Source organism: Entelurus aequoreus, linkage group LG03 (genome assembly GCF_033978785.1).
Source record: "Entelurus aequoreus isolate RoL-2023_Sb linkage group LG03, RoL_Eaeq_v1.1, whole genome shotgun sequence".
Taxonomy (NCBI): Eukaryota; Metazoa; Chordata; class Actinopteri; order Syngnathiformes; family Syngnathidae; genus Entelurus; species Entelurus aequoreus.
Genome location: NC_084733.1, coordinates 63,483,679 through 63,508,370, shown reverse-complemented (window position 1 = coordinate 63,508,370; position 24,692 = coordinate 63,483,679). Strand labels below are relative to the sequence as shown.

General features: G+C 40.0%; 1 protein-coding gene across 1 annotated transcript in view; it reads right to left on the bottom strand.

The window, feature by feature from the left end:
• The window catches only part of LOC133645938 (attractin-like), a 90,708-nt gene extending 66,343 nt beyond the window's left edge, over positions 1-24,365 (bottom strand). The window contains exons 1-4 of the mRNA XM_062040866.1: positions 23,899-24,365; positions 3,846-3,929; positions 1,061-1,174; positions 869-997 (exon numbers count right to left, since the gene is read on the bottom strand). Of these exons, the coding sequence (XP_061896850.1) occupies positions 869-997; positions 1,061-1,174; positions 3,846-3,929; positions 23,899-24,128 (557 nt within the window). The 5' untranslated portion in view covers positions 24,129-24,365. The remainder of the gene's footprint in view (positions 1-868; positions 998-1,060; positions 1,175-3,845; positions 3,930-23,898) is intronic.
• Between the last annotated feature and the right edge of the window lie 327 nt (positions 24,366-24,692).

Sequence of the window (24,692 nt, the reverse complement as noted above, 5' to 3'; positions counted from 1 at the left end):
ACATCACAGATGGTGTCAAAAAACAAGTGAAGCACACCGAAGAAGAAGAAGAATTCGAGGGATTTGTGGATGAGTAATAACTTCATAACGTGAGCATTAAATGTTTATTTTGTGTGTTGTGTGACATTAACGTTCGAGCAACGTTGAGTTATTGATGTTGCTATTGCTCTGCACTATTTTGAGTGTTACTATTTTTGTGATTGCACATTTGCACATTACATTTTGGGAGTGAACAGAGTTGTTAGAACGCTGGTTTGTAATATATTATTAAAGTTTGACTGACCTATTTGACTGTTTTTTTGACATTCCCTTTAGCGCAGCGTAGGTGCGGCTAATAACACGGGGCGGCTAATAGGTAAACAAAGTTTTGAAATATGCCATTCATTGAAAGTGCGGCTAATAACACGGGGCGGCTTATGGTGCGGAAAATACGGTAATGTAAATAATAATGTACAGTGTTTCCCTTGGAGAGCGGATTTCTATGGTATCACAGCCCTTTGAGACACTTGTGATTTAGGGCTATATAAATAAACATTGATTGATTGATCTCCTTTGAGCTGAAACATCTTGATATTTTCATACATACATGTCCGCCATTGAAATATTATTTTAATGCCCTTGGCTAGTGGTATTTACTCATTCTGCTTCAGTATGGTGCAGATTACACTCCAACTGTTTCTTCCTTCACACTCACGTTCTCCGTTCTAATGGCTGGAAAACAAACGTATGTCCGTCTCTCGCTATTGAGAGCTACCGCTAGCGAGTAAGAAAGGATGTTTTGGGCGCATCCAACTTAACTAACTCACGATCTTTGCTCACGACTTAGCCCAGAGACAACTGGTATCTCTAATGTTCATAGCATGAATACCTGTATGAGATGTTGAGTCCAGTCAGGTTGTAGGCGGCGTCGCTAAAAAAGTGCAGCAAAGCGTATCCGGACTGCGACACCACCTCGGGTACCGTTTCGTTCCCGTAGCTCTCAGGAATGATCAGACCGCTGCGACAAAAACTTACTGTTAGCATGTTGTTTTTAAATGACGCACACCAATGGAGGAAGTACCTGAAGGCAGCCAGCAGCGGGGCATATATGGAGTCTCCGTCATAGACGTAGAGGTGGTCCCAGCTGCACTCTGTGGCAAAGTGATTGAAGCGCAGGCGAAGGATGGAATTTGGCCTGGAAGACACAGACGACTAATAGTTAGCTTGATGACATTAGCTTACGTTAACATGAACTACAAACCTTGCTATTAAAGTTCTAAGGTTACTTTATCAAAGGAGATAAAAGCAGATGGGAAATAGATCTGGGATATCAACTGTTTGCTAGCTGTAAGTTAGCTAACATAATATGTTAACTTTGTGTTCACGTGCTAGCATCCTGTTAGTATGAAGTGAAGTGAATTATATTTATATAGCGCTTTTCTCTAGTGACTCAAAGCGCTTTACATTGTGAAACCCAATATCTAAGTTACATTTTAAACCAGTGAGGGTGGCACTGGGAGCAGGTGGGTAAAGTGTCTTGCCCAAGGACAACAGCAGTGACTAGGTTGGCAGAAGCAGGGATCGAACCTGGAACCCTCAATTTGCTGGCACGCCCACTCTACCAACCGAGCTATACCGCCCCAATTAGCTCCAATTCTCTAACTTTGTGACAAAGAAAAACAGCTTCTGTTTAAAAAAAAAGTCCCTGTTTTTCGTATATTTACTTAGAGTCAGAAATTTGTCACAAATTAGGATTAAGCGCTTCCGGTCCGTCTACGCTCGTAAACAAATTGCAATGGCAGTGTGGTGTAACTGTAGGTGTGGCATAACTCAGACGTGTTTAGCAACTTTTGTTTGTTGCTGTATTTAGCAAGTAGATATTAAAAGTGAAAAAGAGATGTATCTTGTCTCATGCATTTATGTCATTATCAAATACAAGCATTCGCAAAAGTAATCACTGAGCAAGTGAGCGGAGATCCGCCACCACAAGCCCAGCGAGTTTGCATTACCACAGTATAGAGAAAACCCAACCTTTATCACTTCTATAAGAGCCAAGTTAGAAAAGTATGTTAGCGTCCTGGTAATCCAAAAAAGATGATATGTTTGTGTGACCTACTAGAAAAGGATGTTAGCTTTGAGTAAGCTACCAAGAAAAGTTTTTGGTTTTGGAAGAGTATGATAGCTTCCTATTGGCGCCCTTAAAATAGATGATCTTTCTGCTAGCGCATAATAAGAGTGTGCTAACTTCCTGTTAGCTCGCAAAAAAGAAGGTAATTGGCATTGACAGAAGGATTGCTCTTTTGCATGCCTCCTTGTGTTGGAGTATAATTAGTTGGGATGTCGGCACCAGCTACTAGACTAGATGTGACCAATCTAAGTCTAAGACTAGATGTGACCAATCCAAGTCTAAGACTAGATGTGACCAATCTACGTCTAAGACTAGATGTGACCAATCTACGTCTAAGACTAGATGTGACCAATCTACGTCTAAGACTAGATGTGACCAATCTACGTCTAAGACTAGATGTGACCAATCTACATCTAAGACTAGATGTGACCAATCTACGTCTAAGACTAGATGTGACCAATCTACGTCTAAGAATAGATGTGACCAATCTAAGTCGAAGACTAGATGTGACCAATCCAAGTCTAAGACTAGATGTGACCAATCTAAGTTTAAGACTAGATGTGACCAATCTACGTCTAAGACTAGATGTAACCAATCTAAGTCAAAGACTAGATGTGACCAATCCAAGTTTAAGGCTAGATGTGACCAATCTAAGTTTAAGACTAGATGTGACCAATCTAAGTCTAAGACTAGATGTGACCAATCTAAGTTTAAGACTAGATGTGACCAATCTACGTCTAAGACTAGATGTGACCAATCTACGTCTAAGACTAGATGTGACCAATCTACATCTAAGACTAGATGTGACCAATCTACGTCTAAGACTAGATGTGACCAATCTACGTCTAAGACTAGATGTGACCAATCTAAGTCGATGACTAGATGTGACCACTCCAAGTCTAAGACTAGATGTGACCAATCTAAGTTTAAGACTAGATGTGACCAATCTACGTCTAAGACTAGATGTAACCAATCTAAGTCAAAGACTAGATGTGACCAATCCAAGTTTAAGGCTAGATGTGACCAATCTAAGTTTAAGACTAGATGTGACCAATCTAAGTCTAAGACTAGATGTGACCAATCTAAGTTTAAGACTAGATGTGACCAATCTAAGTCTAAGACTAGATGTGACCAATCTACGTCTAAGACTAGATGTAACTAATCTAAGTTTAAGACTAGATGTGACCAATCTACGTCTAAGACTAGATGTAACTAATCTAAGTTTAAGACTAGATGTGACCAATCTACGTCTAAGACTAGATGTAACCAATCTAAGTCTAAGACTAGATGTGACCAATCCAAGTCTAAGACTAGATGTGACCAATCTAAGTTTAAGACTAAATGTGACCAATCTACGTCTAAGACTAGATGTAACCAATCTACGTCTCAGACTAGAGGTGACCAATCTAAGTCTAAGACTAGATGTGACCAATCTAAGTCTAAGACTAGATGTAACCAATCCAAGTCTATGATCATGAACTGATGAAGACTACTCAGATGAGAGACCAAACATCTTCTCAGACAAACCAACAGTGCAGTGATCTATTGAAGGCCCTGAGAACACAACGACCTGATGAATGACAACATCCACAGACCAAGTTGTGGGCAAGATGTCAGACATTCATTGTACACAGAGGATCTGCTAAGTCTTGTAAGGAAACAGGTGAGAAAGAATCAACTAATGGGTGGAGCTCCGGCGACAACTGGCGACCACAAACTGGCAACTTCTCCAACTTACTGTCCTTCGATGAGCCACGTGCACTTGGTCTTGTATTTGTAGTTTCCAGGTCCATCGGACAGGATGCCAGAGGGCGCCGTTAGTCTGGACGAGAGGAAGGCAAAAACATGATCAGTGTAACATGAATTTGGAACACCTTTAACGTGCTAGCTTCCTGTTAGCTCACTGGAAGAGTATGTTAGCTTTGTTTAACTCTATGACAGATAGCTAGCTCACTAGAAAAGAATGTTATCTCTATGTTACCGGCCTACATATTTTATAATTACAGTAAATTACAGACTATAAGCCGCTACTTTTCCCTACAGTTTGAACAATGCGGCTTATAAAACGATGCGGACAATTAATGGATTTTTTTACGCTAATGCCCAACATGTTTTGTGTTAAATAGTCTGCATTAAACCCAAGCAAAAGACTGAAATTACATGTTATTGTTTGTAAAATGGCGTCATCTTTTGGACAAATTCGCTCACTGTCGGTATTGCGTACTTCCTGTTTTAATGCCTAAGACCGGACGTTAAACCGTCCATAACATTTCTGCTCGAAAGGATTCTTCATTTATCACTCCAAGCAACATTTGTAAGTCTCAGTTGAAAACCGTCTCGTGTGTGATGTGTGTAGGAGTGTTTTCATGCATATTTGTACGCGCTATCGTAATGTAATGAAACTAACGTCGTTAGTATTAGCTAATATGTTAACTCGTCTACAGGTGTCTGTTTTAGCAATATTAACTTATAATGGCATTTTTTTGTATTGTTTTTCCGTTTTGTAAATTCACCAAAACGTCACCGTGGAGTTATTGAGTCTGTTTAGCTGATTGGAGAGCTAGCTTGCGGGTGGGTCCATGACCATGACTTCTGTTTTGTTTGATCAGCCAATTTACTGCCGTGTTACAATTAAAGTACATAAATAAACATTTACGAAACATTTCTGTGTAAATAACTCATTTCACAACGTATATGCCTGCGTCTTATAGTCTGGCGCGGCTAATATATGGAAACATAGGTTTTTTTTCTCAAATTTAGTGGGTGTGGCTCATATACTGGTGTGCTCTATAGTCCAGAAAATGCTGTAAGTGATAGCTTACTGTTAGATCACTGGTAAAGAATGTTAGCTTCCTGATAACTTTTTAGAGAACGTCACCCCTTTAGGAAATTAATGTTAGCTGCCTGTTAGCCTGAAAGCAAGTTCGCTTTCAGCGGAAGGAATGTAAACAGGCAAGACAAGGGAGTCTAAGAGCGCTAACAAACACAACAGAAACAACTTTAAGCTACAGCACAGCAACAAGTAGGCGAGGGCACTTCAAGAGGATGCCACATGCTAACTGTATACTTGCTAACTCAAAGCACTAAGTTGTAATCCTCTTTATGGTCATCATCATAATAGTCAGGTGAATGGTTGCGCAACAAGAGGCTGTAAACATGCTGCAAAACAACACAGGTTTTTATTAACAAGGTCCAAAAATAACTTGACAGTCCTCTGACAAACCTGGAGAATGGCGATAGCTACAACTCACTAATGGACTGAGGTCCACAAGGTCTACAAGTTTCAAGAACCTTCTGTAGTCAGCCTGTTCAGCGCCACTTTTTGGCAGCCCAGCGGAGGGTACCCAAAAGGGGCGGAACTTGACACCGTGTGGCGTGTTGATTGTTGGACTCAGACGCTGGCCGTTTGAAAACAGAAGACGCTTGAGTTGATGAATAATTGATTGGCTTTACACACACGTTGGAACGTTGACATTAGCCTCGGTGGTCACCTAGCGACTCCAATCCTTCAGGGACACAAAAACAGCAAACAAGATGAACCAAGAAACTCTCTGAGGGTGCACCACCCAGACAAACATGGCTGCCTAGCACACAATCATACATTTATATGAGGTCATACATTACAACACCAACCATTTGTTAAGTCAAACATCCTCTTTTCATGCCAATATCCTCCTGCTGTTTGTAAAGAACACATTCCGAGTCAAAGATCCTTTATATGAAAATAGTTTCCTGCTGTTTTTAAGTATTTACTGCAAGCATTCTAGTCCAGTGGTTGGCAAACTCAGAAAACACCTGGCTCTCCAAGTACCACCACAATGTTAAAATACAGTAGCATAGTAGACCTAAGTCTTTTCAGTAAAAACATGGCAGAGCTTTTATTTAAGAACTATATTTCATATTTTGAACAGTAACACTGTCTTGGAATATTTAATCAAGGGGTTCTTTGGCAAACCACAGTTTACTCTATACGACAGGAGTGCTCTGCTGTTTTATAATCAAAGATCATCTATATGACAACTGTGCTTTGTCTGCTTTTAGAACATACTAATGTCATAGATCTAAATAAGGATTAACAGCAAAAACACTCCTCAAAGATCCTCTATTCTACAGGAGCCCTCTGCTGTTTTTCAGGACCGAGTGCTAGCTAGCCAAAGATCCTCTATATCACAAGAACTTACAACTGTTTTTTTATGTATTTACTCCTGGTAAAAGATCCTCTAAAAAAAAACAAGAGCTTTACTGAGTTTTTAGGTATTTACTGCAAAAACTCTACAATGATCGTCAAATAACAGGACTGCTCTGCCGTTTTTGAGAACTGACTGCTCATCAATAGGACAGCAGTGCTCTGCTGTTTTTAATGACTTCCTGCTAGTCAAAGATCATCTAAATAAACAAGAGTTTCTGCTGTTTTAAGGATCCACTGTTAGTCAAAGATTATCTATATACCAACAGTGTTCTGCTGTTTTTAAGGATCCACTGTTAGTCAAAGCTAATCTATACAACAACAGTATTCTGCTGTTTGTAAGGATACACTGTTGGTCAAAGATCTTCTATATGACAATGTTCTGCTGTTTTTAAGGATCCACTGTTAGTCAAAAACCTTCTATATGACAACAGTGTTCTGCTGTTTTTAAGAAACCACTGTTAGTCAAAGATCTTCTATATGACAATATTCTGCTGACAACAGTAATCTACTGTTTTTAAGGATCCAATGTTAGTCAAAGATCATCTACAAAACCTAAATCCAGTGAAGTTGGCACGTTGTGTAATTCGTAAATAAAAACAGAATACAATGATTTGCAAATCCTTTTCAACTTATATTCAATTGAATAGACTGCAAAGACAAGATATTTAATGTTCGAACTGAGAAACTTACTTTTTTTTTGCAAATAATCATTAACTTGGAATTTAATGGCAGCAACACATTGCAAAAAAGTTGGCACAGGGGCATTTTTACCACTGTGTTACATGGCCTTTCCTTTTGACAACAATCAGTAAACGTTTGGGAACTGAGGAGACCAATTTTTGAAGCTTTTCAGGAGGAATTCTTTCCCATTCTTGCTTGATGTCCGGGGTCTCCGTTGTGGTATTTTAGGCTTCATAATGCGCCACACATTTTCAATGGGAGACAGGTCTGGACTATAGGCAGGCCAATCTAGTACCCGCACTCTTTTACTATGAAGTCACGCTGTTGTAACATGTGGCTTGGCATTGTCTTGCTGAAATAAGCAGGGGCGTCCATGATAATGTTGCTTGGATGGCAACATATGTTGCTCCAAAACCTGTATGTACCTTTCAGCATTAATGGTGCCTTCACAGATGTGTAAGTTACCCATGCCTTGGGCACTAATACACCCCCATACATCACAGATGCTGGCTCTTGAACTTTGTGCCTAGAACAATCCGGATGGTTCTTTTCCTCTTTGGTCCAGAGGACACAAAGTCCAGTTTCCAAAAACATTTTGAAATGTGGACTCCTCAGACTACAGAACACTTTTCCAATTTGCATCAGTCCATCTTAGATGAACTCGGGCCCAGTGAAGTCGGCGGCGTTTCTGGGTGTTGTTGAAGAATGGCTTTGGCTTTGCATAGTAACATTTTAACTTGCACTTACAGATGTAGCGTTGAACTGTAGTTAAAGTTAAAGGCCTACTGAAACCCACTACTACCGAACACGCAGTCTGATAGTTTATATATCAATGATGAAATCTTAACATTATAACACATGCCAATACGGCCGGGTTAACTTATAAAGTGACATTTTAAATTTGCCGCTAAACTTCCGGTTCGAAACGCCTCTGAGGATGACGTATGCGTGTGACGTAGCCCGACGAACACGGGTATGCCTTCCACATTGAAGCCGATACGAAAAAGCTCTGTTTTCATTTCATAATTCCACAGTATTCTGGACATCTGTGTTCGTGAATCTGTTTCAATCATGTTCATTGCATTATGGAGAAGGAAGCCGAGCAAGCAAAGAAGAAAGTTGTCGGTGCGAAATGGACGTATTTTTCGAACGTAGTCAGCCACAACAGTACACAGCCGGCGCTTCTTTGTTTACATTCCCGAAAGATGCAGTCAAGATGGAAGAACTCGGATAACAGAGACTCTAACCAGGAGGACTTTTGATTTGGATACACAGACGCCTGTAGAGAACTGGGACAACACAGACTCTTACCAGGATTACTTTGATTTGGATGACAAAGACGCAGACGTGCTACTGTGAGTATGCAGCTTTGGCTTTTTTTTGCGTATGTACGTAACTTTTTTAAAATATATAAGCTTTATGAACCTTGGGTTAGGTGAACGGTCTTTTGGGCTGAGTGATTGTGTGTGTTGATCATGTGTTTGAATTGTATTGGCGTGTTCTATGGAGCTAGGAGCTAGCAGAGGAGCTAGGAGCTAGCATAACACGTACCGTACCGTACGTGCGCGTCACGTACGTAACTTTTTACAAATATATAAGCTTTATGAACCTTGGGTTAGGTGAACGGTCTTTTGGGCTGAGTGATTGTGTGTGTTGATCGGGTGTTTGAATTGTATTGGCGTGTTCTATGGAGCTAGGAGCTAGCAGAGGAGCTAGGAGCTAGCATAACAAACACGCAGGTGTTATTATGCAGGATTAATTTGTGGCATATTAAATATAAGCCTGGTTGTGTTGTGGCTAATAGAGTATATATATGTCTTGTGTTTATTTACTGTTGTAGTCATTCCCAGCTGAATATCAGGTACCGTGAGTATGCAGCCTTGGCTGCTAAACATTCGATAACTTGACCGTATGTGCGCGTCACGTACGTAACTTTTTAAAAATATATAAGCTTTATGAACCTTGGGTTAGGTAAACGGTCTTTTGGGCTGAGTGATTGTGTGTGTTGATCAGGTGTTTGAATTGTATTGGCGTGTTCTATGGAGCTAGGAGCTAGCAGAGGAGCTAGGAGCTAGCATAACAAACACGCAGGTGTTTTTATGCAGGATTAATTTGTGGCATATTAAATATAAGCCTGGTTGTGTTGTGGCTAATAGAGTATATATATGTCTTGTGTTTATTTACTGTTGTAGTCATTCCCAGCTGAATATCAGGTCACCCCCGGCTCTCACAGCATCTTCCCTATCTGAATAGCTTCAACTCCCCACTAGTCCTTCACTTGCACTTTACTCATCCACAAATCTTTCATCCTCGCTCAAATTAATGGGGAAATTGTCGCTTTCTCGGTCCGAATCTCTCTCACTTCATGCGGCCATCATTGTAAACAATAGGGAACTTTGCGTATATGTTCAACTGACTACGTCACGCTACTTCCGGTAGGTGCAAGCCTTTTTTTTATCAGATACCAAAAGTTGCAATCTTTATCGTCGTTGTTCTATACTAAATCCTTTCAGCAAAAATATGGCAATATCGCGAAATGATCAAGTATGACACATAGAATAGATCTGCTATCCCCGTTTAAATAAAAAAAATTCATTTCAGTAGGCCTTTAAAGTACCAATGATTGTCACACACACACTAGGTGTGGTGAAATGTGTCCTCTGCATTTGACCCATCCCCTTGTTCACCCCCTGAGAGGTGAGGGGAGCAGTGGGCAGCAGCGGTGGCCGCTCCCGGGAATCATTTTTGGTGATTTAACCCCCAATTCCAACCCTTGATGCTGAGTGCCAAGCCGGGAGGTAATGGGTCCCATTTTTATAGTCTTTGGTATGACTCGGCCGGGGTTTGAACTCACAACCTACCGATCTCACTCTAAACACTAGGCCACTGAGTAGGCCCAGTAGTAGTTACTGACAGTGGTTTTCTGAAGCCCATGTGGTGATAACCTTTACACACTGATGTCGCTTTTTGATGCAGTACCGCCTGAGGGATTGAAGGTCCGTAATATCATCGCTTACGTGCAGTGATTTCTCCAGATTCTCTGAACCTTTTGATGATATTACGGACCGTAGATAGTGAAATCCCTAAATTCCTTGCAATAGCTGATTGAGAAATGTTGTTCTTAAACTGTTGGACAACTTGCTCACGCATTTGTTCACAAAGTGGTGACCTTTGTTTTGGAATGACTGAGCATTTCATGGAAGCTGCTTTTATACCCAATCATGGCACCCACCTGTTCCCAAATAGCCTGTTCACCTGTGGAATGTTCCAAATAAGTGTTTGATGAGCATTCCTTAACTTTCTCAGTTTTTTTGGTCACTTGTGCCAGCTTTTCTGCAACATGTTGCAGGCATCAAATTCCAAATGAGCTAATATTTGAAAAAAATAAAGTTTTCCAGTTCGAACGTTAAGTATCTTGTCTTTGCAGTCTATTCAATTGAATATAGGTTGAAAAGGATTTACAAATCATTGTATTCTGTTTTTACCATTTACACAACATGCCAATTTCACTGGTTTTGGGTTTTGTATATAACAGTGTTCTGCTGTTTTTAAAGGCCTACTGAAATGAATTTTTTTTTATTTAAACGGGGATAGCAGATCCATTCTATGTCTCATACTTGATCATTACGCGATATTGCCATATTTTTGCTGAAAGGATTTAGTAGAGAACATCGACGATAAAGTTGCAACTTTTGGTCGCTGATTAAAAAAAGCCTTGCCTATGCCGGATGTAGCGTGACGTCACAGGAGGTAGGATTCTTCACAATTCCCCGTTGTTTACAATGGAGAGAGAGAGATTCGGACCGAGAAAGCGACGATTACCCCATTAATTTGAGCGAGGATAATGATAAATGATAAATGGGTTATACTTGTATAGCGCTTTTCTACCTTCAAGGTACTCAAAGCGCTTTGACAGTATTTCCACATTCACCCATTCACACACACATTCACACACTGATGGAGGGAGCTGCCATGCAAGGCGCTACCAGCACCCATCAGGAGCAAGGTTGAAGTGTCTTGCCCAAGGACACAACGGACGTGACTAGGATGGTAGAAGGTGGGGATTGAACCCCAGTAACCAGCAACCCTCCGATTGCTGGCACAGCCACTCTACCAACTTCGCCACGCCTTAGAGTGACGGACTAGAGAGGCAGTGCAGAGTGTATCTTTTTTCGCTCTGACCGTAACTTAGGTACAAGGTCTCATTGGATTCCACACACTCTCCTTTTTCTATTGTGGATCACGGATTTGTATTTCAAACCACCTCGGATACTATATCCTCTTGAAAATGAGAGTCGAGAACGTGAAATGGACATTCACAGTGACTTTTATCTCCACGACAATACATCGGCGAAGCTCTTTAGCTACTGAGCTAACGTGATAGCATCTGGCTCAAATGCAGATAGAAACAAAATAAATAAATCCCTGAGTGGAAGGATAGACAAAAGATCAACAATACTATTAAACCGTGTACATGTAACTACACGGTTAATAATTCTCAGCCTGGCAAAGCTTAACAATGCTGTTGCTAACGACGCTGAAGCTAACTTAGCAACTTAGCAACTGGACCTCACAGAGCTATGATAAAACATTAGCGCTCCACCTACGCCAGCCAGCCCTCATCTGCTCATCACCACCCGTGCTCACCTGCGTTCCAGCGATCGATGGCGCGACGAAGGACTTCACCCGGTCACAGATGCTGTTGGCGGCTAGCATCCGCTAGCGCGTCTGCTATCCAAGTAAGTCCTCCTTGTTGTGTTGCTACAGCCAGCCGCTAATACACCGATCCCACCTACAACTTTCTTCTTTGCAATCTCCATTGTTCATTAAACAAATTGCAAAAGATTCACCAACACAGATGTCCAGAATACTGTGGAATTGTTCGATGAAAACAGAGCAGTATGGTGACACATTGGGTATGAATACTTCCGTTGCCGTCATGACGTCACGCGCATACGTCATCATACATAGACGTTTCCAACCGGAAGTTTAGCGGGAAATTTAAAATTGCACTTTATAAGTTAACCCGGCCGTATTGGCACGTGTTGCAATGTTAAGATTTCATCATTGATATATAAATTATCAGACTGCGTGGTCGGTAGTAGTGGGTTTCAGTAGGCCTTTAAGGATCCACTGTTAGTCAAAGATCATCTATACGACGACAGTTTTCTGATGTTTTTAATAGTCACGAAATAGTCATCTATATCTAGGGTTGGGTATCGTTTGAATTCGAACGATTCCAAATCCGATTCTTTGTTTCGATTCCGATTCCTGACGATTCTCGGTTCCGATTCTTTTAAGAGGCAGGGTCAAAAAAAAGTTTAGGATATTTTAAATGAGCTAGCTAACCTACAGTCTTTCTGAATGAAATAGTCTGACATTCCCCATCAATTTTAATTCTATTAACTTTTTATGAACTTTACTATAAATTCCTCACAGGGCTGTTTTCAACTAGAACATAAATATCAAATCTATGAACTTGAATATAAATATTATAAATTATGAATACATTTTCCCAGGGGTACACTTTCCTCAAGAGAGCTTTATTTTTGAAAACCTCATGAAAACACATTTACACATAAGTGTATGATGCTGCAGGAAACCTCATGAAAACACATTTACACATAAGTGTATGATGCTGCAGGAAACCTCATGAAAACACATTTACACACACAAGTGTATGATGCTGCAGGAAACCTCATGAAAACACATTTACACACAAGTGTATGATGCTGCAGGAAACCTCATGAAAACACATTTACACACACAAGTGTATGATGCTGCAGGAAACCTCATGAAAACACATTTACACACACAAGTGTATGATGCTGCAGGTACTTAAAAATGTTACCGTGCTACCACTGATGGGCTAACCTGGTGCAGAAAAGCAAATAAACAATAAGAAACAACTTGCAAAACCCAGTCCAGATTAGCAGCAGGTACAGTATAAAATCAGAGACAGTTTTCATTTAGGAAAATGACCATATCCGCCTTCTCAGGCAGGATGCGTGAGCGTTCTGGACAGATAGTGTCTCCTGCTGTGGAAAATACACGTTCGCTGGGTGTGGAAGAAGCTTGAACGCATAAATAGGAGAAAGCGAGATATGACAGCAAAGGATAAGTCTTTTGTTGGTTCCACCGGACCACCACCATGCAGCAGGGTCGTCAGACATAAGTATCGGTGGAACGTCCTGGTACATCTGCAGCTCTCTCTCCACTCGTTTCTTGATGGACATGGAGCTCTGTTATTTCGCGGTTATTTCATTTTTTTTTGTAAAGTAAAGCCACACTTTCGACCGCCGACGCCCGCTATCCATGCTTGAGCTTGACTGACTCGCTCGGCTATGCTAACACTTCCGGCGGTGGGCGCTTCTTCGTTGGTGTTCAGCGCCTTCTTCTTCCGGTTCGGCGGACATATTTTTTCCGGTCGGCGGACTGGTATCGAAAATAGGAATCGAAATTTAAACTTTTCAACGATTCCGGGAGAATCGGAAAGTTAGTCCCGGTTCCAATCGATACTCAATACTCGATACCCAACCTATAAGAACTTAGTTGACCGATATAACAGGACAGCTCTACCGTTTTTAGGAACTGACTGCTAGTCTAACATCCTCTCTCTGAGAGCAGCGCTCTGCTGTTTTTAAGGATCTACTACTAGCCAAAGATCATCAAAATCACATGTGTCAAACTCTAAGTCCAGGGGCCAGATCTGGCGTACCAAGTCATTAGGCCCTTTTCCACTACAGGAATTTTATCAAGAAATAAAGTTCCCTCTGTGTTTCCACCAAAAACTACACGGGTAGATTTATTGCTCCAGGAACTTTTTTAGTCCTTGCCAGCTAGATGAGACTTTTGGAAGGTTCTTTAACGGGGCGGGCTGTGCTGTCGCACGCTGATTGGTTGAACAAAGATGGGGGCGTTCCTAAAACGTATTTTTCGAACACACGGCCACCATAGAGTGCTAAACGACTAAAGTGGAACTATCTTGCAGCGTTTTTACTCAGTCGCAGTCTTTAAACTACATGCAGTTTATTGTTTATTAGTTTGACAAACTTCATTTCGTTACGCAAAGTTACGAATAATGGACAGACTCTTTTAAAAATATTTACAGAGAAGTATGAAGCCGGACTTAAGAAACGACCTCAGCTGCTTACTACTCTAGACTTTGTTGGATAAATGTGAAATAAAAGGAGGCAGTAAAGGTAAATAACATTAAATATTAACTATTTCCTTTATTACATGTTGTAAAAGTAGTCAGTTACACTCCATTTGTGTAGTTATTAGCCTCAACCAAAGTCAACAGAATGCTAATGCTAGCAAGCTAACGCTAAAGCTGATGTGTTTGTGCTGTCGGCGTGAGATAAACACTGACATTAATTATTTATATATGTTATTTACAGATAAACACTGACATGTATTATGTATATATTGTTATTTACAGATAAACACTGACATGTATTATGTATATATTGTTATTTACAGGTAAACACTGACATGTATTATGTAAATAATAAATAAATGATAAATGGGTTATACTTGTATAGCGCTTTTCTACCTTCAAGGTACTCAAAGCGCTTTGACAGTATTTCCACATTCACCCATTCACACACACATTCACACACTGATGGCGGGAGCTGCCATGCAAGGCGCTAACCAGCAGCCATCAGGAGCAAGGGTGAAGTGTCTTGCTCAAGGACACAACGGACATGACTAGGTTGGTAGAAGGTGGGAATCGAACCAGGAACCCTCCGATTGCTGGCACGGCCACTCTACCAACTTCGCCACGCCGTCCCTATATATTGTTATTTACAGATAAACACTGACATTTATTATTTATATGTTGTTATGTACAGATAAACACTGACATTTATTATTTATATATTATTTACAAATAAACACTGACATTTATTATTTATATATTGTTATTTACAGATAAACACTGACATGTATTATTTATATATTGTTATTTACAGATAAACACTGACATTATTATTTATATATTGTTATTTACAAATAAACACTGACATTATTTATATATTGTTATTTACAGATGAACACTGACATTTATTATTTATATATTATTTACAAATAAACACTGACCATTATTATTATTTATATATTGTTATTTACAGATAAACACTGACATTGATATTTAGGCAAGGCAAGGCAAAGCAACTTTATTTGTATCGCGCTTTTCATACACAAGGCAGACTCAAAGTGCTTCACAGACAACAAAGTGAAATGAAAGAAAATAAAAGCAAAATTAAAATGCAGACAATAAAAATAAAAACAGTGCAGACGTTAAAAGTTAAAAGATTAAAAGATTTAGCTGAAAGCTAAGGTGAATGAAAAAGTCTTCAGTCTAGTTTTAAAAGTAGTCAGAGTTGGGGAAAGTCTGACATCTTCAGGAAGTTTATTCCAGCTATTTGTTGCATAGTGACTGAATGATGCTCTCCCTTGATTTGAGTTTACTCTTGGAACCGCTAACAGATTGGTCTCAGAAGATCTTAGTGATCTAGAGGGCTTATATAGTGGGAGCATATCAGTAATATACTTCGGCCCTAGACCATGTAGTGATTTATATGTGAGCAGGAGGATTTTGAAATCAATTCTCTGATGTACAGGGAGCCAATGTAAGGATTTAAGATTTGGTGTAATGTGCTCACATTTTTTGGTCTTTGTTAGAACTCTAGCAGCAGCGTTCTGAACAAGCTGTAGCTGCCTGACAGTTTTTTTGGGAAGACCTGCAAGGAGACCATTACAATAGTCTAGCCTACTGGTAATAAAGGCATGTACAAGTTTTTCAAAGTCTTGAGCTGACATGAGCCCTCTAAGTCTTTTTACATTTTTGAGGTGATAGTAGGCCGATTTTGTTACTGATTTGATGTGACTGTCGAAATGTAAATCAGAATATTAAATAACCCCAAGATTTCTGGCTTTATTTGAGGTTTTCAGGGACAGTGATTGAAGGTGTTGGACGACTTTAAACCTTTCTTTTTTAGCACCAAAAACAGATATCTCAGTTTTATCTTCATTTAGTTGTAGGAAATGTTGGCACATCCAGTGTTTGACTTGCTCAATGCACTGGCACAGAAGATCTATGGGGCGATAGTCATTAGGTGATAGCGCTACATAGATTTGGGTGTCATCGGCATAGCAATGATGGTCAATGTTATTATTTTGCATGATTTGTCCTAGTGGGAGCATAAATAAATGCGGCCCCAAGATTGAACCTTGGGGGACTCCACACATTACGTTGGTTGGTTCTGATACAAAGTCACCAATGGAAACAAAATAGTTCCTATCTTGTAGATATGACTTGAACCAGCTTAAAACTGTGCCTGAGATCCCCACCCAGTTTTCCAACCTGTCCAAAAGTATTGAGTGGTCGACAGTGTCAAATGCAGCACTGAGGTCCAAAAGCATTAATACTGAAGTTTTGCCAGAGTCTGTGTTTAGACGGATGTCATTTATAACTTTAAGAAGGGCCGTCTCTGTGCTATGAAGAGGTCGAAATCCTGACTGGAAGTTGTTGTGGCAGCCAGTAGAAGCCAAGAAGTGATTTAGTTGTTGGAGGACAACTTTCTCAATTATTTTACTTATGAATGGTAGATTTGAAATTGGTCTGTAGTTGTTGATAACAGAGGCATCTAGGCTCTGCTTTTTTAGAAGAGGTTTAATGACTGCAGTTTTGAAAGCCTTCGGGAAATTGCCCGATTGAATAGAATTATTAATTATTTGCAAGACATCTGTTGATAGGCAGTCAAAAACATTCTTAAAGAAGTTGGTAGGTAAAACATCAAGGCAGCAGGTGGATGACTTTAGAGCTGTCACCGTTTCCACTAGAGTTTTAGAGTCTATGGCATTAAAGCTTGCCATCATTGCTGTGTTACTTTTGCCTAAATGGGTTGGATTTATATATTGTTATTTACAGATAAACACTGACATTTATTATTTATATATTGTTATTTACAGATAAACACTGATATTATTATTTATATATTGTTATTTACAGATAAACACTGACATTTATTATGTATATATTGTTTAAAAATAAACACTGACAATTATTACTTATATATTGTTATTTACAGATAAACACTGACATTTATTATTTATATATTGTTATTAACAGATAAACACTGACATATTTTATATGTTGTTATTTACAAATAAACACTGACATTATTTATATATTGTTATTTACAGATGAACACTGACATTTATTATTTATATATTATTTACAAATAAACACTGACATTTTTTATATATTGTTTTTTACAGATAAACACTGACATTATTATCTATATATTGTTATTTACAGATAAACACTGACATTTATTATTTATATATTGTTAATAGATAAACACTGACATATATTATTTATATATTTTTACAGATAAACACCGACATTATTATTTACAGATAAACACTGACATGTATTATTTATATATTGTTATTTACAGATAAACATACATTTATTATTCATATATTGTTTTTATTATTGATATATTGTTATTTTCAAATAAACACTGACATTAATATTTACAGATAAACACTGACATTTATTATTTATATATTGTTATTAACAGATAAACACCGACATTATTATTTATATATTGTTATTTACAGATAAACACTGACATGTATTATTTACAGATAAACAGACATAATATTTATATATTGTTATTTACAGATAAACACTGACATGTATTATTTATATATTGTTATTTACCGATAAACACTGACATTTATTATTTATATATTATTTACAGATAAACACTGACATAATATTTACATATTGTTATTTACAGATAACCACTGACATGAATTATTTATATATTGTTATTTACAGATAAACACTGACATATATTATTGATATATTGTTATTTTCAAATAAACACTGACATTTACAGATAAACACTGACATTATTTATATATTGTTATTTACAGATAAACACTGACATTTATTATTTATATATTATTTACAGATAAACACTGACATTTATTGTTTATATATTATTTACAGATAAACAGACATTTATCATTTGTATATTATTTGCAGATAAACACTGACATGTATCATTTATATATTGTTATTTACAGATAAACAGACATTTAATATTTATATATTGTTATTTACAGATAAACACTGACATGTCAATCAATCAATCAATCAATGTTTATTTATATATTATTTATATATTGTTAATTACAGCTGAAATGGACCAAAATGAATCCCCTGACCTTCATGCATTCATCATTCATCGAGAGGACGACTTTCTGACTGTTGGACATTGCGGACAAAAGCCTGACTTTTTATGAACAATTCAGTGTTACGTTCCACATAGTGTTGGTTTGTTTGTTTTGTGTTTCTTCTTCTATTTGTTTGTACAGGTCACACTCCTTCACTGCCTCTGCTGCCAATCAACCGGTTCCTGTTCCCAGCTGCTCCTCGTTTCACCTGTTAATCAGCCAGCCAATCCCGGTCCACCATTCATCCTCCCAGCCTGTTTAAAACCACCTGTTCACCACTGGATCAAGGGTGGATTCTTTTTCTGACATGCTGTGTGAAGTTTTGAGAGACGTTACTTTGTCTTTGGCGCTATTTTGTTTTGTAATCATTTTTGTTAAGCTTTTTGCTAAACTTGTGCTACCTGTTTTTTTTTGTCTTCGTTTTTCTTGACCTTTCAACTTTTGTAAGTATCTGCAGCCTAGTCTTGGGAAAGGTTAGACAGAGGCCTCTATACACTACACACGTAGGATTTGTTTGTGTATAGAGACACCAGGCTTAGTGGTGGCTGTCACCCTTGTATGTTTTGGACCCCCTCTTTGGCTAGAGTAGGTAGGTAGGTTTTTGGTTTGTGCTAATTAAATAGCTTTAGATAGTCAGCTTACCTTTTCTTTTCTAGAGGTGTGTTTTGGTATGTTTTGTTCATTTCTTTGACAGCACCTGTGTTCCAAGCTAGGCTAGTGTTGTGTCTTGTTGTAACCCCCCCATGGTTACTTTTCAATAACACTAGTTTTTGTTTTCAAATCTTGGCTTCTGTGTCTTTAATTTACAATTAATTTGGTTTATACACTTTTATGTTGCGTTCCCCCAACGATCCCTAGACTCTGAGCCATTCAGGGAACGTAACATAAATTTAGTGTGCCCCAATTCCCGGACAAGCCCCCAATTTATGTTACGTTCCCTGAATGGCTCAGAGTCCAGGGATCGTAGGGGAACGCAACATGAAAGTGTATAAACCAAATTAATTGTAAATTAAAGACACAGAAGCCAAGATTTGAAAACAAAACAACAAGACACAACACTAGCCTAGCTTGGGAATACAGGTGCTGTCAAAGAAATGAACAAAACATACCAAAACACACCTCTAAAAAAGAAAAGGTAAGCTGACTATCTAAAGCTATTTAATTAGCACAAACCAAAAACCTACCTACCTACTCTAGCCAAAGAGGGGGTCCAAAACATACAAGGGTGACAGCCACCACTAAGCCTGGTGTCTCTATACACAAACAAATCCTACGTGTGTAGTGTATAGAGGCCTCTGTCTAACCTTTCCCAAGACTAGGCTGCAGATACTTACAAAAGTTGAAAGGTCAAGAAAAACGAAGACAAAAAAAAACAGGTAGCACAAGTTTAGCAAAAAGCTTAACAAAAATGATCACAAAACAAAATAGCACCAAAGACAAAGTAACGTCTCTCAAAACTTCACACAGCATGTCAGAAAAAGAATCCACCCTTGATTCAGTGGTGAACAGGTGGTTTTAAACAGGCTGGGAGGATGAATGGTGGACCGGGATTGGCTGGCTGATTAACAGGTGAAACGAGGAGCAGCTGGGAACAGGAACCGGTTGATTGGCAGCAGAGGCAGTGAAGGAGTGTGACCTGTACAAACAAATAGAAGAAGAAACACAAAACAAACAAACCAACACTATGTGGAACGTAACATTCAGTACACTTAATTTTTTCAATCATATGTATATTATTGCTTTGTATTTCAATTACTTACTTTTTAGTAAAAGAACCGTGACCTTATATTGTCTGTTTATTTACATGGTATCAGTGTAGAAATATAGTAAACCACTTCTCCACACGCCATCACCCTGATTTGTATAAACTACCTCAACTGTGAAATACAGTGGAAACACAAACCACACAATTCTACAGGAACACATATTTTCAGGAACTAGAGGTTTCTTGAACCTCTTTTGGCAGAAAAGGGCCTCTCTAATATGGTCTGCCACATAATTTAATGTGGCCCGAGACGTCATTCAATGTGACACGCCATGTATTTCAATGTGGTCTTCCACATCATTTAAAATAATCCCCCACATCTTTTTAACTGGTCTTTCATATCTTTTAATGTAACCCACCACATCATTTAAACTGGACCAGTGCCTCATCATTCAATGTGGTCATTTAATGACGTGCCAAGCCACATGATTTAATGGGGTCCGTCACATCATCCAATGTGATTGGCCATCCATTTGGTGTTCCACACATTTAAAATGGTCCCCCCACATCATTTTATCTGGCCTGCCACGTCATTTAATGTGGTCTTCCAAAACATTTCAGGACGAGCCGGTCCACCTGATTGAATGTGGTCCGCATGATTTAAAGTGGTCTGCATGAGTTAACGTGGTCTTTCACAACATTCCATTTTGCCCGCTATGCTAATTAAAGTGGCCCGGCACGTCATTCAATGTGGTCCACCACAACATTTAATATGGCCCAGTACCTAATTCATTTTTAATTTAAAATGGTAAATGGGTTATACTTGTATAGCGCTTTTCTACCTTCAAGGTACTCAAAGTGCTTTGACACTATTTCCACATTCACACACTGATGGCGAGAGCTGCCATGCAAGGCCCTAACCACGACCCATCAGGAGCAAGGGTGAAGTGTCTTGCTCTAGGACACAACGGACGTGATTAGGTTGGTAGAAGCTGGGGATCATACCAGGAACCCTCAGGTTGCTGGCACTGCCACTCTCCCGTGCGTCATATCATATAAAATTGTCCGCCACGTCAATAAATGGTGTGCCAGTCCACATGACTTAAAGGCCTACTGAAACCCACTACTACCGACCACGCAGTCTGATAGTTTATATATCAATGATGAAATCTTAACATTATAACACATGCCAATACGGCCGGGTTAACTTATAAAGTGACATTTTAAATTTGCCGCTAAACTTCCGGTTCGAAACGCCTCTGAGGATGACGTATGCGCGTGACGTAGACCGGCGAACACGGGTATGCATTCCACATTGAAGCTAATACGAAAAAGCTCTGTTTTCATTTCATAATTCCACAGTATTCTGGACATCTGTGTTCGTGAATCTGTTGCAATCATGTTCATTGCATTATGGAGAAGGAAGCTGAGCAAGCAAAGAAGAAAGTTTTTGGTGCGAAATGGACGTATTTTTCGAACGTAGTCAGCAACAACAGTACACAGCCGGCGCTTCTTTGTTTACATTCCCGGAAGATGCAGTCAAGATGGAAGAACTCGGATAACAGAGACTCTAACCAGGAGGACTTTTGACTTCGATACACAGACGCCTGTAGAGAACTGGGACAACACAGACTCTTACCAGGATTACTTTGATTTGGATGACAAAGACGCAGACGTGCTACTGTGAGTATGCAGCTTTGGCTTCTAAACATTTGATCGCTTGACCGTATGTGCGCAACTTTTTTTTGCGTATGTACGTAACTTTTTAAAAATATATAAGCTTTATGAACCTTGGGTTAGGTGAACGGTCTTTTGGGCTGAGTGATTGTGTGTGTTGATCAGGTGTTTGAATTGTATTGGCGTGTTCTATGGAGCTAGGAGCTAGCAGAGGAGCTAGGAGCTAGCGTAACAAACACGCAGGTGTTTTTATGCAGGATTAATTTGTGGCATATTAAATATAAGCCTGGTTGTGTTGTGGCTAATAGAGTATATATATGTCTTGTGTTTATTTACTGTTGTAGTCATTCCCAGCTGAATATCAGGTACCGTGAGTATGCAGCCTTGGCTGCTAAACATTTGACAGCTTGACCGTATGTGCGCGTCACGTACGTAACTTTTTAAAAATATATAAGCTTTATGAACCTTGGGTTAGGTGAACGGTCTTTTGGGCTGAGTGATTGTGTGTGTTGATCAGGTGTTTGAATTGTATTGGCGTGTTCTATGGAGCTAGGAGCTAGCAGAGGAGCTAGGAGCTAGCGTAACAAACACGCAGGTGTTTTTATGCAGGATTAATTTGTGGCATATTAAATATAAGCCTGGTTGTGTTGTGGCTAATAGAGTATATATATGTCTTGTGTTTATTTACTGTTGTAGTCATTCCCAGCTGAATATCAGGTACCGTGAGTATGCAGCCTTGGCTGCTAAACATTTGACAGCTTGACCGTATGTGCGCGTCACGTACGTAACTTTTAAAAAATATATAAGCTTTATGAACCTTGGGTTAGGTGAACGGTCTTTTGGGCTGAGTGATTGTGTGTGTTGATCAGGTGTTTGAATTGTATTGGCGTGTTCTATGGAGCTAGGAGCTAGCAGAGGAGCTAGGAGCTAGCGTAACAAACACGCAGGTGTTTTTATGCAGGATTAATTTGTGGCATATTAAATATAAGCCTGGTTGTGTTGTGGCTAATAGAGTATATATATGTCTTGTGTTTATTTACTGTTGTAGTCATTCCCAGCTGAATATCAGGTACCGTGAGTATGCAGCCTTGGCTGCTAAACATTTGACAGCTTGACCGTATGTGCGCGTCACGTACGTAACTTTTTAAAAATATATAAGCTTTATGAACCTTGGGTTAGGTGAACGGTCTTTTGGGCTGAGTGATTGTGTGTGTTGATCAGGTGTTTGAATTGTATTGGCGTGTTCTATGGAGCTAGGAGCTAGCAGAGGAGCTAGGAGCTAGCGTAACAAACACGCAGGTGTTTTTATGCAGGATTAATTTGTGGCATATTAAATATAAGCCTGGTTGTGTTGTGGCTAATAGAGTATATATATGTCTTGTGTTTATTTACTGTTGTAGTCATTCCCAGCTGAATATCAGGTCACCCCCGGCTCTCACAGCATCTTCCCTATCTGAATAGCTTCAACTCCCCACTAGTCCTTCACTTGCACTTTACTCATCCACAAATCTTTCATCCTCGCTCAAATTAATGGGGAAATTGTCGCTTTCTCGGTCCGAATCTCTCTCACTTCATGCGGCCATCATTGTAAACAATAGGGAACTTTGCGTATATGTTCAACTGACTACGTCACGCTACTTCCGGTAGGGGCAAGCCTTTTTTTTTATCAGATACCAAAAGTTGCAATGTTTATCGTCGTTGTTCTATACTAAATCCTTTCAGCAAAAATATGGCAATATCGCGAAATGATCAAGTATGACACATAGAATAGATCTGCTATCCCCGTTTAAATAAAAAAAATTCATTTCAGTAGGCCTTTAACGCCATTTAATGTGACCCAGGACCCTAATCTAATGTGGCCTGCCACTTAATTCAACGTGGTCCTTCACGTCATTTAATGTGGGCGGCCATCATTTCGATGTGGGCCTCAACGAGTTTGACACCCCTGATCGTATATGCCAGTCAAAGATCCTCAATATGACAAAAATGTTAAGAACCTTCTGCTTGTCAAAGGTCCTCCATAACCATTTTTAGGACGTCTACAACTTTCAATGAAATGCTCTCCATAACGTGTTTACAGTTTTATAGGCGCTAACGTCATTCATGAAACTAGAAATAAGATGTGACACAACACTGGAGCATGTTGTCTCCTCGCTGGGTCCAAAGTCAAGACAATCTAAGAGTCCACTGCAGCAAATGCGAAGGTGAGAAGACGAGGGCGCCATGTTGCTCAGGTAAGAGCTGAGTGTAACATGGAGGCTGCCAGGTGAGTGCGGTCCTTACCGTAAGCGTCCTCCGCAGTGCTGGCACTGGTCCCCGACCCAGCCGGGGGAGCACACGCAGCTGCCCGTCGCCGCGTTGCATTGGCCGTTTACGCACGGCTTGTCGCACTCCTTGGCCTCGGCGCCTCCGAGCTGCCTGGCTAGCAGCAACAGCAGCAGCCCGGTGACCGGCGTCAGGCTCCGGCCTCCGGTACCGGACACCGAGCTGGGCCGCCGCGTCGCCCCGGACATTGTGTCGCTAAAGATGGCTGCTGGAGCCCAGACGCTCCGCTACTTCTCCCAGCTGCTCGGCGGTAGGCGAGCCTGCCTTGGCCGCTCCAACGACCCTGCCGAGGTCCCGCTTCGCTGGTTCTAGAGGTGCCGGCTGTAGTGACGACTTGACGAGGCTAGGCCGAGCTCGGCGAGCCGCTTACATCTTTCCAGAGGTTCCGTTTCTCAGCGCCGCATATTGACGGCCAGAAGTGACGTCACGACGGCGGAAGTGCGTAATAAGCCGGGGGGGCGGGGGGGGAGACTCTGGCGCTTTGCGTACCAGACACCGACAACACAACCACAGGCGCACACTTCTGTGCGGACTGCGGCTGCGCGAACACAGGGGCGCGACTATCATCTCCCGGGTCTCTCACGTGAAGGCGTCATTTTAAAACATATTTTAATGTTGCTTTTACCTTCACTTAGTTGATTTAAATATGTTTGATATTTGCATGACGCTCACCTTACAATAGAATGAAACCACACAGGCACTGGTCACGTGGGTATGAGTGATGCCGTACCAGGATGTAAATATAAGGACGC